Raw genomic sequence first — 15,659 nt, forward strand, 5'->3', positions numbered from 1 at the left:
TTATCCCAGTATTTCAAGTAAAATATTTAATCTCCCTTTAGCACTGCATTTCTAATTCGATGAAGAAGATGCCACAAATATAATTTTATTCACTAGATGAAGTCAACAGGTTAAATGCATGTTTACAGAGGCAGAATAAAACCATCTTTTTTCCTGGAATATCACTGTTATGTGCATTTTAAGTGTTTTAGTATGTAATTGGTAGCTCAGGCTGTTGCTAGATTAGCATGGCATTGAAAGATTTATAAAATAATTTCTTCATTTATTTTCTGTTTTCCTATCAGGACTGGATTTCTCTCTGGTCTTTGCCTTGTGATAACAATGAAGAACAAGTTCTTTCTCAGCTAGGTCTGGCGTGGCTGGTTCCTTTATGGGTAGATAGAGACCCTGAGGTTAGTTAATGTAATGTTAAATTGATACCTTATTTTGACCTTTAAGTATTTGCAAAATTTTTGTTTCATTAACTTAATATTAAAACTACTGTTCTGCATTATTTAAAGTGTTCCTGACTATATCCTAAATAACAGTAACAATAAAGTAATGATAGTTGCCTTCCATATGGCTTCACTAAGGGCGAGTCGTGCCTGACAAACTTGATGGCCTTCTGTGGTGGGGTTACAGTGTTTGTGGATGAGGGAAGAATGACTGATGTCATCTATGTGGACTTGTGCAAAGCATTTGACACTGTCCTTCATGACATCCTTGCTCTAAACTGGAGAGACATGTATTTGATGGATGGACCACTTGGCAAGGGATTGGCTGGATGGTTGCACTCAAAGGTTCCAGTCAGTGGCTCGATGTCTGAGTGGAGACCAGTGACGAGTGGTATTCCTCAGGAGTCAGTATGGGGACTAGCAATGTTTACCAGCTTTGTTGGCAGTGTCGACACTGGGATTGAGTGCACCCTCGGCAAGTCTGCAGACGACACCACGCTGACCAGTACAGTTTATGTGCTGGAGGGAAGGGATACCATCCAGAGGGACCTTGATAGGCTTGAGAGATGGGCCTGTACGAACGTCATGAAGCAACAAGGCCCAGTGCAAGGTCCTGTACGTGGGTCAGGGCAATCCCAAGCACAAATACAGGTTGGGGGTAGAGAATGGATTGAGAGCAGCCCTGAGGAGAAAGGCTTGGGGATATTGGTGGCTGAGAAGCTCAACATGACCTGGCAATGTGCACTTGCAGCTCAGAAAGCCAACTGTATCCTGGGCTGCATCAAAAGAAGCATGGCCAGGAGAGGGTTGAGGGAGGTGATTCTACCCCTCTGTTCTACTTTGGTGACACCCCACTTGGAGTATTGTGTTCAGCTCTGGAGCCCCCAAAATAAGAAGGACATGGACCTATTGGAGTGAGTCCAGAGGAGGGCCATGAAGATGATCAGAGGCTGGAGCATCTCTCCTATGAAGACAGGCTGAAAGAGTTGAGGTTGTTCGGTTGGGAGGAGAGAAGACTCCAAGAGGACCTTATAGCAGCCTTACAGTACCTAAAAGGGACCTACAAGAAAGCTGGAGAGGGAGTTTATACAAGGGCATGTAACGATGGGATGAGGGATAATGGCTTTAAACAGAAAGAGGATAGATTTAGATTAGATATTGGGAAGAAATTCTTTATTGTGAGGGTGGTGAGACGTGGGAACAGGTTGCCCAGAGAAGTTATGGATGCCCCATCCCTGGAAGTGTTCAAGGCCAGGTTGGATGGGGCTTTGAGTAACCTGGTCTGATGGAAGGTGTCCCTGCTCATGCATGGCATGGGGGTTTGTAACTAGATGATCTTTTAGGTACTTTCAAACCCAAACCATTCTACGATTCTATATAAACATCTTCTGAGAAATCCTTCCCTGTATCTTCTGTCTTCCGTGCTTTTGTTAGTCACTCATGATCATGATTCTTAGGCAGTTTTCATTGACATTGATGTTACTTAGCTGCAAAGCAGAAACATTTATGTGAATGACAAATTTAGGGCAAATGTATTTGATGCAAATCTGTTAAATTGTATGTGTTTGCTAAATGGAACTGTTTAAGTGGTAAAATGTGACAAATATTGAAGACTATCTTAGTATTTTTAAGTATTCAAAAATCTGTTTTATTGATTCTGTCATTTTTAGATACACATAGTTGTGATTATGAGCGTAGGGCCAGGGAAATATAGGAAAAGAGATTACTTCTTAAATTATTCCCTTAAGCTCCAAATTCAGTTGATGAACCTTAATAATTGAAAAAAATATTCTTTCTAAGTACTGTAAGAAATATCACTTTGTGTTGTGTTTGTATGTACTAGGTGAGATTTACAGCACTTGGAATAGGATCAGCTCTTACATCTCTTGAAAGAGGATGTATTGCTTTAGCAGAAAGTTGCCAGAACATTTCAGGAGGGCTGTGGGGAACGGTGATGAACATCCTTCTGGATCAATTTGAATGTAGCATGGTACGCAGGGAGGTATGTTTCTTGTATCCTTCTACAGTCTTAGATTGTCAGGGTTTTTTTTCATTAAAGAGAAATTTTTTTTAATTTATGTATCTATTCTCTGATGCTGCACAAAAACTACTGCTTTGTAAATTAAAAACTGCCTAACTAAAAATAAATATTCAGCTTCCTATTTAGAATTACACAAGAAGCAACAAAAATACAGATGACTAGTGTAAAAGCAGAAATTATCCAAACAATAGAAGTGAACACATTAAAAGCTCCTAAGGCTTACTCAGGCAGAGAAATAGGTTGCTAAAGCATAACAGATTAGCCCAAATTGTAATGGCTGTTTCGTTCCATTTATGAACACTTTGGTGCAAAGTCGTCACCTGTTCTGTAGTAAGTATCTTTTCATTGCAGCTATGAAATAATCTAATTTGTCTAGGCACTAAGGTTTATTTATGAAAACTAAAAGCTTGTACTCTGGTAGAGCAGCATGTAGAAAGTTGCATAAAACATGTACACAGTTTAAATATAGTATTACATATTTGTATCAACTAGTTGTAAGGTTTTTCTTGTTTTTCAATGACTAAAAAGGAGCAAGTGTGGCAAATAGTGGGTTAGTTTCTTCTCAACTGATTAGATTTTTCCAAAGTAATTGGAAATTTGAATTTATTTGTGCAAAGTTCTTTTGAGAATGTGCTCTTCATTGTTTTTTTTTTACTTAAAAATCATGTTAGTAGTCTCTTAAGAGTCAAATTATTGTCAAAAGATTGGCAAAATATAAAAAAAGCAGTTTCAGTCCACCCACATGTATGTGAAATGTGCGTAATATAAATTAGAAAAACACACATGCCATGTACTTAGGAAAATATTTGGAACGTATGTGTCTGTGTCCCCCAATATGTGCCCCACATTGTCCCAATAATTTTATAATAATAAAAAAAAAATACTTGAGAACAATAGAGTGAAGCATCATAAGTGCTTATCTAGATTTTCCTGCTCCAGGATTTTTTTCCAGTGTTTCTTGTAATGTAATCCTTATTCAATAGGATTGACTGTACTGGAACAGTGATGTGTTAGTTATATATATATATATATATATATAAAAAAAAAAAAAAAGTAGTGTTTCCATGCGATTTCTATTCTGTCTCTTCCTTGTCTTTTTTTCTTACCAGCCTTCTCTTGTGCCCTGTCCTAATGACATCTGTCATAGGTGAAGTTTGAGGAGTTTTAGGTTATATCCTTCTAATTTTTTTTTCAACATGAAAATTACTTGTTTCAACATAGGACTAAAGTAATGAAATAATAGGTAGACTGTGCTATTCAATCTGATGTGGTTTTTTTGAACTGTGATGGCTAGATGGCAATATTGATGCTTTCATTTCTTTCAGGCTGCTTTTATTCTACAGAATCTCCTTGTGATTCCAATTCCTACAGAAGATGTGAAAGATTGTATTTGGCAAGTGAGTGACTATTACATTTGATGAGAAAGGTCATAGTGTCACAGAGAGATGTTATTTGATATAAAAACTTATGTCAGTATACCTATACAATATAAGCTTAAAAATTACATGTCTAGGGTGATATTTTGGAAAGATATGTGAATAGACAAACTTCTTTCAAACTTCCAGCAAGCTCAAGAAAAGATCCAAAGTTAGTTTGTGTATATGTTGCATTTCATGAATGTAGTACCTTTGGGCTCCTAGGAAACATACTTATTGCACAGGATCATTAATGTTTTAGGACAGAAGTTGGTTGTTTATTTTACCCACACTTGGAATGCAACATGTTTTGAGGGGTATGAAGAAGAAGAAATTCTGAGAATGTGATAAAGAAATGCATAAATGATGAGAAACAACTCTTTCCAAAGAAAGATAAAGCAGCTTGTTGCTTAAGTCAATTTAAATGCTTCTTGAAAACAACCCCTTGCTCAAAGCAGGGCGAATTAGGGCAGGTTGCTCAGGGCTGTGTCCAGTTGGGTTTTGAGTATCTCCAAGGATGGAGACTCCACAACCTCTTCTCTAATGTTTGACTTACCCTCACAAGGAAAAAGTATTTCTTCAGTTTAAATAGAATTTCCTGTATTTCAGTTTTTGCTCATTGCCTTTTTGTCCTGTCACTGGACACCAATGAGGAGAGTCTGTCTCCCTTTACGCAATATCTGATGAGAGAAAGTAAATTGATAAGGTCCTCTGGAGGCTTTTCCAGTTCTGATCTTGAGTCAGTCATCTCATGTTACTTTCAGTAGGTCTGGTTCATTGTACATAAAGATGTTTGGATTTTAGTTCCCAATTTTTCAAATCTTTGTGGCCCTGATACCTGTTCTTTCTGTCCATCTTGCTCCTTCCAGTTTGTGAGATCATGTCTCATGATCATATATCATCTCACAGGTATATGTGAGAACAGTGCATGTTCTTTTTGAAGAAACGTGTGGATGCAGCCCCATGCTGTTTTATCTGGTCCTTTCTGCAAAAGATCAAATTAGTGCTGGAAGACATACCTCATGTTCTTTTACTAGGATAAGTTATCTATGATTCAGCTGCACCCAAAATCAATTACACTTTTTTTTGCAGAATTACATTTTACAGTATGTCTTATGTTTCTTTTATGTCTGATCGTTAAAGATGATGTCCAAGTCATCTGGCCCTTGTTTCATTCTTATTGCTTATGATTTATATCTTACCAATATAAATATTATTTAAATCCATAATGGCAGGGAATTTACAAGGGGCAGTGATTGTAACTTGTTGATCTCTATTAAGGTTGCTTTTTAGTCTTTTTTTTTTTTTTTTTTTAACATTTCAACAACTGAATTCAGTGGCAGAAATCTGGATGAATTCCAGCGCAATTAATAGAAGCTCTGAGTCCGTGTGATTCTTATTAGGAAGTGCAATTTAATGGAAATTGCTCATCACTTAATAAGGGTTTCATGCTGAAAGATACTATGAAGCAACACTTTATGGTAGCTGGTAAATTAAAACGAAAATACAAACAACAATTAAAAACATAAGATACCATGAGGATTAAATTCTATATTTCACAGTTACACTTTTTTTTCTCCCTTGCGCCAAATAAGATGCTTTTTCTGTTGATTTTAATGCAAGCAAATTCAAAGGAGAGCTGTTAAGTGGATCTGGGTGAATAGGATACCATAGCCAAAGTTGAACATTATCATTTTATCCCTTAGGCAAACAGGGACGGAAAAGGGAAGTCTGTAGATATAGTTTGTAGACCCCAATGTCTTCACAATAATGTCTATAGTGTTGCTGTTATCTAGTTGGTCTGCTTTACAATAATTCATTTTGCTATATTCCTTTAAAGAGTGGCATAGGAAATTTTTTGTCATGAGTAAAGTCAACTTGTGGAAAGTATTCCAAGACTGCAACCTACTGTGTTGTATGAAGATTGCTGAAGTCGGAGCACTTTATAAATGTTATTGATGAGTAACTCCTTCAGACTCCCCATTGTACAATAAAATATCTGGCATAGCTTTTTAAACTGGCAAAGACAGTTCTAGATCGTAAAATTCTGACTAAATTTAACAAAAGTTCCAAAGTATGCATTTACTGTAGTTGATACATTCTAAATATATTGCTGACAGAGTATGAGTACAGTTTTATAATTCATCATAAACAGTTTACATGAAATGCTACATTCTTCTTCAAACTGTTGGTCATGTCCGATTCTCCATTAATCGGCGTAAAACACAAATAGTGAAAATAGTCTGTCTGTATATTACAGAAACCAAAAAGAATGAACAGTAGCCATCTAAAACTCAGGTTATAACTTATCCTATAACACAAAATAGTTTTACTGCTTCTACTTGATCTGTTTTTTGTTTTGTTTTCATGGAAGGTAAGCTTAATTTCAATGTAAATGGAGAGGCTGGGGGAGATCTAGAGCCTTCTGGGGACAAATAGTGGTTTTCAAATTACTTATTTGCAGTTGGTCTACCTCTGGTTTTTCCTGACTGCCAAAGGAAGTTTCTAATTAGCACTGATGAATCTTCTTGCTGTAATTTTAACTAGTTTATTTTTGAAGTACTGCAAGATGCCTCCTAAAACTGCCTTCCAGGATGTAATTGGTTTCAACTTTTGCTCAGTCTGCTGGCAAAAGACCAGCTAACGCTTCTAATTTTTATGGTCAGTCTAAACCAGGTTATGTTGTAGCTTAATAAGACTTCTTGTTTTCTGCAGAAATACTGTTACAAAGGCAGTCAAATCAAACTGTGTGAGATAAGACTACGAAGTCTTTCTTTTCAGGTGTAAATCCACTGCTCTAGAAAGTTTTCCCTGAAGTCAGTATTTAAAAAGAAATGACTGAAAACAGTTCTTCAAGAAGAATTTCTTTCTTTTTATGTCTCATTTTCTAAATAAATCTTTTATCATGGTAGATTGACATGGCTACTGTAGTGTAATGGCAGTATACTTTAGAATAAGATGACCTTTTCAGGGTATTTAATGTTCTCTTAGCACAAGTATGCTCTTTTTAGAAAGAAATCTTTTGCATGAGTTGATGTGTATAAGTAGAATTAAATGAGAAATTAAAATTGCTAAGTCCTCTGATGCATTTGCTGTATCAAAACCATCCATTTATAGCTTTCCATGCCTTTGTACTTAGCTATTAACAAATTTCTCAGGGGCTAAATAACTACTTCAATTTTGCTAAATCGTTACAGCTTTTAAAAAATATTATGATTTTAGCTCAGCCTTAACAAAATCTACATTTGATTTTTGGGATCTATTAGTTATAGCAAACCAGCTATGTATACACACACACACAATATTAGACTTTTTTTTTTTTATTAACAGTTTATGTATAACATTCCTTCTAAGAAATTATGTTTGTGAATTTCATGTCTTCAGGGTCCCTGTGTACATGACGAAGAATCTGGCCTCTCTCAGACAGGAAAACCTGCACTTAAGGCCCTTTTGTATCACTGCAGATTCTATGAACATGTAAATCAGATGGTGAAACATTGTTACCTAGGATGCTATACGTTTGATTTGAATTCTTCCAAGGAAGACAACCTCATCATACAAAAAGGTGGTATAACTGGTAAGTGATGTTAATGTAATCCTCTAGTACTTCAAACTTATTTAACTAACTTACAGTTTTGAGTAACTTACCTCAAATAGTTCTTACTGCAAACAGAACTGAAAATGAATATATAAACCATGCACATAAATATGCCATTAAGTCAAGATACTGTTCTGAGGATTTAAGTAGGTAAGCCACTAGTGTAACATATCTCAGAAAAAGCTCTGAGCTGTTATTTATATATTTAAAAAGTTACAAATGTAAAAGGTGTAACTGGTTATGCAGTATGCTTTCTTGCAAAATGCTGGGGGTAAAATACTGTTCACAATTATGACTTTATGACAGACTAGTACAATGAAAGTTTAGGAAAAAGACATGTATGGACTGTTTCAAGACTCCAACTTCTGTTTCTTGATGTGTTCAACCTCAAATACGTATATTGGAGTCCACTCCTACTCATACTGAAGTTATCTGCATTCTAAGACATTCAGATATGATTTGGTTCATAGGCTGATCAAATTTAATACAGAGATAGCTTTATTTTTTTTCAACCCATACACCCTTAGAGTATCTTAGATCTGACTTTTTTCATTGACTAATTGTTTTCTGAATAATATTCGTAAGTCTTACTGGAATGCATTGTGGGAACCCACATTCTTGTCCAAATACATATTGTGATCTTAAATTTAGAAAGCTAGGAAATTCTTCAGAGAGCTCAGTTGGTAAAAACTGAACAAAGGAGTGAAAATGAGTAAGTTTATTCTTTTTTGTTTCCTTCTTTTTTGTGTGCCTGTTCCTGTATTTCCATCTTCCAAGGCTACAGATTTAAACAGTTCTTGTAGGTCTGCTTCTGTTAAACTTAGGTTACAGAAACACGAACAGAAGAGGAGTGTTATTTCCCCTACCAAGTTATGACTTTGCCAGACACAAGGGAAAGAAATATTCTTGGTTAACTCACTGAGAGACCAGTGAAGTACCTCAGCAGTATACAAAATTCCAGCCATAAAAGTCTTCAATTCCTTCTATGGCTGCTTTATTTATCTCTAAGTGTAATTTTTTCAGTCCAACACATTTCACTCCTCCCATGGCCCTCTTATTTGTGCTGCTTGATAGTCTTTTTAGCTGATGCAATATCATATCTAAGAGCCACTGAACACCAGGATTGTAGAACTTTTCAGTGAGCAGTTGAGACAGATTTTATCAGGTCATTGAAAAGCAAATCCAAAAAAATGTTTTTCCAGGAGCTTTGAAATAAAGGGGAAGAATAATCTATGATATTTCAAGAATAAGAAACAAATTTTTTGTTTATTTAAAAAATGGAACACAGGATAGTGTTTGCTCCATCCCTAAAACTATAGTGCTTGAAAGACTTAAGTCTTTCATTCATATGTTCAGGATTGTGTTGTTTATCTATGATGACCTGTTTCTGCTTTTTAATAGGTCCCTTGTAATCTCTTAATAGAAGATCTTGCTTTAGTTTATCTTCGTGAAACCATTTTTGTAATTTTTCCCCCAGTGTATTTTCCTCATTTTTTCAGGAATATAAAAACCTTCATCTGTAAAGTTATATTAAAAATAAAATTAGTTAGCTTGGTTTAGTAATTATCTAAGATATGTATGTATAGAAGTCCCATACATACACATACAAACACTCAGAATCCATGAAATGTAGTGCTTTATTCTATGTAGTGCTTCATTCTTCTAAACAAATGAAAGCTTCAAAACCTATTTACAGGTTTGTGCTATTAAATTCTTGGCCTTTTTTCTTCTGAAACAGATTCACAAAGCAGTTCTGCCTTCATGATATTTATGAATATGGGTTCTCTTGAAACTGCCTCTCCTAAAATGTGAATTTGAAGTTTTTTGAAGTCGAGGATATCTGTTATATTTGTGTTGTGAGACCCCAGTATCTTCAATACTTTTGTACTATTGCATTTTAAATAAAACTCAACCTGAACTATTTCAAATGACTGACTAAAGGCTATGCAACTGCAGTTTGAGCTAAGTGTAGCTTTTCCCAGACTTATTTAATGTTGTGCTGAAAATTCTATTTTATTCAATTTCTGTTTATTCAAGGGATTTGCCGAGTAAGAATTCATAAGTATGATGTGTGAAGGGTTATATTCTGAGATTTTCAGAAGGATAATTGTGGTTGACTACTTTTCTGTTTCACTGAAACAATCCTTTGAAAAGCTTGTTATGCTCTCTGCTGGTCTTGTAGTAATGCAAAAGAGAACTTTTTTTGTTCATTTTTGATTTTTATTCTTTTTTTTCCTACAGATTTTGATGATTCTTTTAATCTTGGGCAGGGTCCATCCAGTCAAAGCCATTCTTCACATTCTCAGTCAACATCTGAAACTATGGTAACTTGCAGAGTAATATATTTATCTTAAATATACAGTTATTCATGAAATGCTTTGAAGAAAATTAGCAGTTTTACAAATGCTGAAAAAAACCCAACAAAATAAAAATGAAATTAAACTGAAAATTAAAAAGCTGCAACTAAATTGAAATTTACTCTGAAGTGGCTTTAATATCCTGAAGAAAACGTGTATGGTTATTTACCCGAGCAGAAATAAATAAAATAGCTTACCTTGACTAGCTAAATGCATGAGGCAGTGTTGAATTCTGTATCTTTTCACAGTATGACATAGTCTCTAGAGTTTACTTTGTAGTTGGATTTATTAACAAAATGCAGTCTTATCCACCTATAGCTGTCATTTCTGCTGCTTTTATCAAAAATGTCCTTTCAGAGTGAACCTATATTTATACTACAAAACTACAGAACCGAATCAATCAAAGCCACATAAGTACATTGGGTTAAAATTATACTCTGTGTCATAATAAACTCTAGATTCTGAAAATGCTTTTATAGAATATAAAAGTGGCACAAGTGTTTGGAAGACCCAAAATAGACATGGAAAATACAAGAAAGCAGGTGGCTGCTTGAAAAATTTGTTTCTGGCTATGATGATTACTGCAATGAAAGGCTGTAAACATGTGCTGTCTTTCAAGACGGCAAATGCAAAGGAAAAGAAATTCAAATACATTCCTACAGTTCCAGAGTAGATATGCAGTATCACATCAGGCTGTGGAGGAAGCTTTTATGACATTAGTTGCCTGATAAGAATCATGTATTTTCAAAAACTGAAGCATAATTCCTATGTTGCATAAAAATCCATTTTAATAATTTTATATTTTCTTTAAAAGATTTTGATTTATTACTAACCATCTAATGTAATATGGAAGCCATAATATCATAGCTGAGAAGTTTATTTTCTGTTAAACAGGTGTACTGATATGACAAGGACTGATAAAACACAAGATACTATTTTTTTAATTGACTAAAATTGTTATGCCCAGTTTTGTTGTGGATTGTGATAAAAAACATAGAAAACCCAGTACTGAAATTTTTGTCTCAAAATGTTTCACAATGAAAATTTTTCCTTACTGTTTTGGTTCTATATTATAAATATAGAACTGTTACTGCTATGTGGCATGTTTTTAATAATTGAGGAGAAAGTATACTCTAGTTTTAAGCTAAAATTTCTTTTTTTCAGAGATTTTATTAATGAATTTGATTTTCATTGATTAAAAAAAAAAAAAAAAACACCAAGAAACTTTAGAGCTATTTTAAACACAAGTATTGAAATCTGAATATTTGAAACTAAAATTAAAGTGCATGTAAATCAGGAAGTAGATGCTAACATGATACTGCTTAAAAAAAACATTTACATAAGAATCTCAGGTTGTTTAAATGCCATTGTTTCCCAATTGTTTTTACTGAAAAAATTGAGTGCCACTTTCTTATAGGAATAAGAGTTGAACAAATTTAATCATTTTGATCATGTTACTTCAGAGAAAAGTTAAATTTCAGTAATTCTTATCAGAGTTGAGTTTCTTATCTACTTAAAATTGTGCCTGAGTTCTCATGAACAGTCCAAGAGTTCATTACATGAAATTGCTTCAGCTTCAGTAGCTTAAAAAAAGGACAAACTAATTTGGAATCTATTAGATCAAATTAATGTATGTTTATTTATAAGTGTAGAGTAGTGTCATAGTTTAATATAAAGGCATAACTCTATGATTCCTTTTAACAAACGGACAACTCATTATTTAAAATGGAAAGCACAGTGTAATACTAAGGTACACTCAATTTGTATCAGTCTTCCAGATGTTGTAGACTTCATATTTCTTAAGGGTATGCTCTTGTATCTAATGTAAGAATTTTATTCCAGTTTAGGGTTTTTCTGTTTTCATCTTCCCCTGATACACATGAAGATTTTACACAAAGACTTCGATTCTCATTTATAGAAGTTAATTTTATTTCTGTTTGTCCTTCATGGACCTTTTTAGCAGTGTTAAACTCTTGTTTTTATTAACCAGGTTTTCTACCTTTAAAAAAATACCAGTGCTGACATGGCAGAGAGTAAGTTTCCAAGCTGGAAGGCAAGATGTACAGGTCTGATGTCCTGATGCCAGTATTAACTAGGAGAAGAAAGGCAGAGGAAGGGAACTGAGGCTTAATACAAACTGTATTTCAGAGGGCAGTTAATCACTATTAAAGTCCATCTAGTAGAGTTTGAAAATAAAATTCCAACTTGTCCTGAAATCAGGCATTTGAAATTTTATGATCCTAAAGTTTGGCCCAAAGCTTTCCATTTTGATATATAAGTAAAAGAAATCTATGAAGTCGTTACCAAAACTTTATAGAGGTTTATCTCTAAATTTTATGTATTGATGGTACCAGGAAGATGCAGTTATTTCAAGCCCACTAGATGGCGTGCTTTCCCCATCACAGAAGGGAGGCCGTCTGCTGGTCTTACTGAAGGGATATTTTTTATTATTATTTTTTTTTGTGTGTATGGTACAGATTTGTTGACAAAAGCCAGAAATAATTTAGATTTACCAGCTATCAAACCAAGTAGAACTGTTTCTGTCAGAAGCTCTTCTCTAATGATTAAATAAAGTTAAAAAAATCTCCAACAAATTAAAAAGCTCTTTTAAATATGTCCATATGCATTCACTTCATGAATATCGGTCTAGGAAGCTGAAGCTGCTTTTTTCTTCAGTAAGCCATATACTGAAGATCTTTGCAGAAGCAAAAGTGATGTGCTTTTACTGATTTTTGTGTGGTTTTTTTTTTTTTTTCCTGTGAAAAGGTTTGCTGGATTTATATATATATATATATTTGAAAAAAAGTTCTGACAAAAAGGAAAAGGCACTGTTGGTTTTCTGTGTTTTCATATTTCATGTAATCAATACTTTGAGCTATCTGCTATCAAAGGCTGATTTCATACAGGGTTTTTATGACCTTTAGTGAAAGTAATATCTAAATTACTACTTGGCTTCATCTGTTTTCCCCATCCCAAAATTTTTCCCCAAATTTGAAGAAAGTAAAATTGAGAAAATTATAAAGCAAGTATATTAATGGCAGAAATTGTTCTTTTTTTTAAAACTTAATTTTATAAAATAGTCTGTCAGAGGTCTTGCAGAGGCCATAAATACAATTTTGTCCATTTTACGAAGAATAGCAATGTGGGGCTGAAATCAATGATTCAAGGTCATGCAAAAGACAGCAGCATAGCTGGATTGTCTGTACTCTGTTAACTCATATGCACTGTATTTAGTGTCTTTAAGATCTCAGCAGATTGCAGTTTTTTGTCAAATTTATCTTTATTTTTCTGTAAACTGGAATGTGGATACTGAAAAAAGTCCAATTCTGAGAAGATTAAAAAGCTTTGTCTTTTATAGAATTCATAATTTAAACAATATCTTATGTTCTCATTTCAGAGGACAAATCCTTACTCTTATTTTAACATGTTTGTTTTGTGTTTAGTATGTACGATTGAGAATACCAAGCAGCATGGAGATACCAACTTCCTTCACAGTGCATAAATACACTAGGGCTGTTCTGTGCCCAGGACAGCTTAGCAACATGAGCAGTTCTTTAGACTTGAGCTAAAGATGGTGCAAGTTAAAGATCTGCAAACGTTTCTGGGATAGTTTTAAGTCCTGGCCATTCTTTCCTATGAAATCTTCTTGCTATTTTATAAAAATGTGTGCTTTATTTTCTGGAACCATGGTTACCAAAGTGCTATACAGTTAAGTGATTTAAATCTTTGAAAAGAGAACTGAATAGAATTAATCACTGCAAGCCTATTAAAGCAATGCCAGAGGGATTTTTATACTAGAGGTTAAGAAAAGACCTTTTATTCATATCTAGTTGATAGAGACCAAACCCCTTACATTTCTCCTATGTTTCCACTCGGACAATTTTTAGTATTCTTTTATGTTAGTTCTAATCTGCAGTCATCATCTCCCCCCAAACAAATCTTTCTTTTCCCCAATAAAACCCTCTTCCAAAGTCTGTTGTTAAACAGAATGCTTCATTGCTCCCAGAAAGAATATGTTGGCAGTAGTAAATATTCCTTACTAGATACAATGTCCTAGACTCCTTATCAAAGGTGATTTATAAAAGTGGTAATATTTTTTTTTCCTGTAAGGCAGAACATTGTAGAAACAACTTCATTGTGTTACTATATGTTTTCTGTTAAGATAGAAATTTTCTGGTTTGAGCCCACGTCCCACTGTGAAGCAACTGCCAATAAATGTTCCATCAGTGCAGGAAGCTGATATCTTTCTAACCAGATAAAGCTTTTATTGGTTATTTATTTTCTAACATACTTAAGAACTTGTTTTTATTTCTTTGCCCAAAGTGTTTAGACAATTATAAAAGATGGAGAAACTATTATTGTGCAATGTAGACAATACTGCTTACTAATATGTGAAAGCTTGTATAATTCTGGTAATATCTTTAAGATGACTCAGCATAGTAATAATTCCTTTTAGAGCTTTACTTGTTGCAGAAGAACCATATGGACTGTCAGAAGTTACATGTTAGGTTTATAATTTTATGGTTTTGTCACTTATTAGAATGGTTGGAATTGAAAGATAGTGCTGAATAAATGCAAAATTTACCATGTGTCAAGATGGATTGATTTAATATAAATAATGAATTTTAATAATAATTTAAATCAGCAAGCACGAACCTTTACATAATTTATTCAATTAGCAAATATCTTTTTATTTGTATAATCTAAACAAAATTTGAATTTCAGTTGGTCAGTACAATTTAGTATTGTGTTTTGCTAACAAGAAAATTTAGCCAAGCATGTCCTAGTGTTTGTGACCCAAGCTGTATGTGAATCCTGGGTTTCAGAGGTGCACCCTAAATTTTACTGTGGCTTGTTTTCTGTGTTACAATAATCTTCTGGATTTTTGAGGAGAAAGATTAAAGACTGTATGATGAACAATACTGGGATGCCAGAGGAAAACAGGGGTTAGAAAGGAGTTACAGCACGGAGGTGGCAACCTTTAGTTCATGCAGGGACTGTGGTCTCAAGTAAAGATCTGATGATAGAAGCCTAACAATATTTGGAAGTGATGGGGGTGGGAGGTGGGCTTAAACCTTTTAGAAGACAAGAAAAGACTTAAGTAGAGAGTTCCTGTAAGTCAAAATGCTGCTAAGTAAATCAAAGCCAAACCTGAAAAGCAGTGACCTTACTGCAAGGATACAATAGCTAGGAGGGGAGTAATCTGTGATTTTCTTCCCTCCACCCTTTTTGTCAATTAAGCCACTTTTGACACTTTCTTAGGTAAAAAAATATTCCAACTGATATTCTAATAAAACTTTAAAAAGAAAACCTTTGGAATATTTCAGTCTCCCTTGGAAAGCTCACTGTGAGGAAAAATCTAATAACATCCTTCAGGCTGTGACTGTGTTGGGATTTCATTGGATTCACCAATGTTCTGTAGTCTTTACACTGTATAGTGACAGTCTTGAAGAAAATTTATCTGATGTGAGTTGTCCAGCTAGAAAACAAAACACAGAAGTGAAAAAGTGTCCTGACATGGGAGATACTTACCTCCCAAACTCTGAAACAGGTCACAAGTATTGTCATGTCACAAAAGCATATTATTAAGCTGGAGACTCTAGGTCTTCTGATCTCAAGCTCGTGGTTTTAAACACAGTAACAAGAGCATCAAGAACTTTCCAAAGCATGCCAAATTAATAATAGATAATGTAGAACTGATAGCAGGAACATGGTAGTATGACAGTAAGACTATCTACTGTCATGTAAATGTACCTTCGCTATGAAATGAATACATATAAGGATCACAGGACTAAGTTTAAGGGAAGTACCCGG

At 34.3% G+C, this 15,659-nt stretch overlaps 1 protein-coding gene across 8 annotated transcripts in view; it reads left to right on the plus strand.

Annotated features, from left to right (window-relative positions):
* The window catches only part of RTTN (rotatin), a 90,095-nt gene that overhangs the window by 46,364 nt on the left and 28,072 nt on the right, over positions 1-15,659 (plus strand). For all 8 annotated transcript variants that reach the window (XR_005826908.1, XM_040587074.1, XM_040587076.1 and 5 more), the window contains 5 exons: positions 285-392; positions 2,278-2,436; positions 3,801-3,872; positions 7,275-7,467; positions 9,730-9,812. Coding sequence is in view for 7 of the 8 variants with exons in the window: in XM_040587074.1 (XP_040443008.1) it covers positions 285-392; positions 2,278-2,436; positions 3,801-3,872; positions 7,275-7,467; positions 9,730-9,812 (615 nt within the window). In the remaining variant the exon portion in view is untranslated. The remainder of the gene's footprint in view (positions 1-284; positions 393-2,277; positions 2,437-3,800; positions 3,873-7,274; positions 7,468-9,729; positions 9,813-15,659) is intronic.

This window comes from Falco naumanni, chromosome 3 (assembly GCF_017639655.2).
Source record: "Falco naumanni isolate bFalNau1 chromosome 3, bFalNau1.pat, whole genome shotgun sequence".
NCBI lineage: Eukaryota > Metazoa > Chordata > Aves > Falconiformes > Falconidae > Falco > Falco naumanni.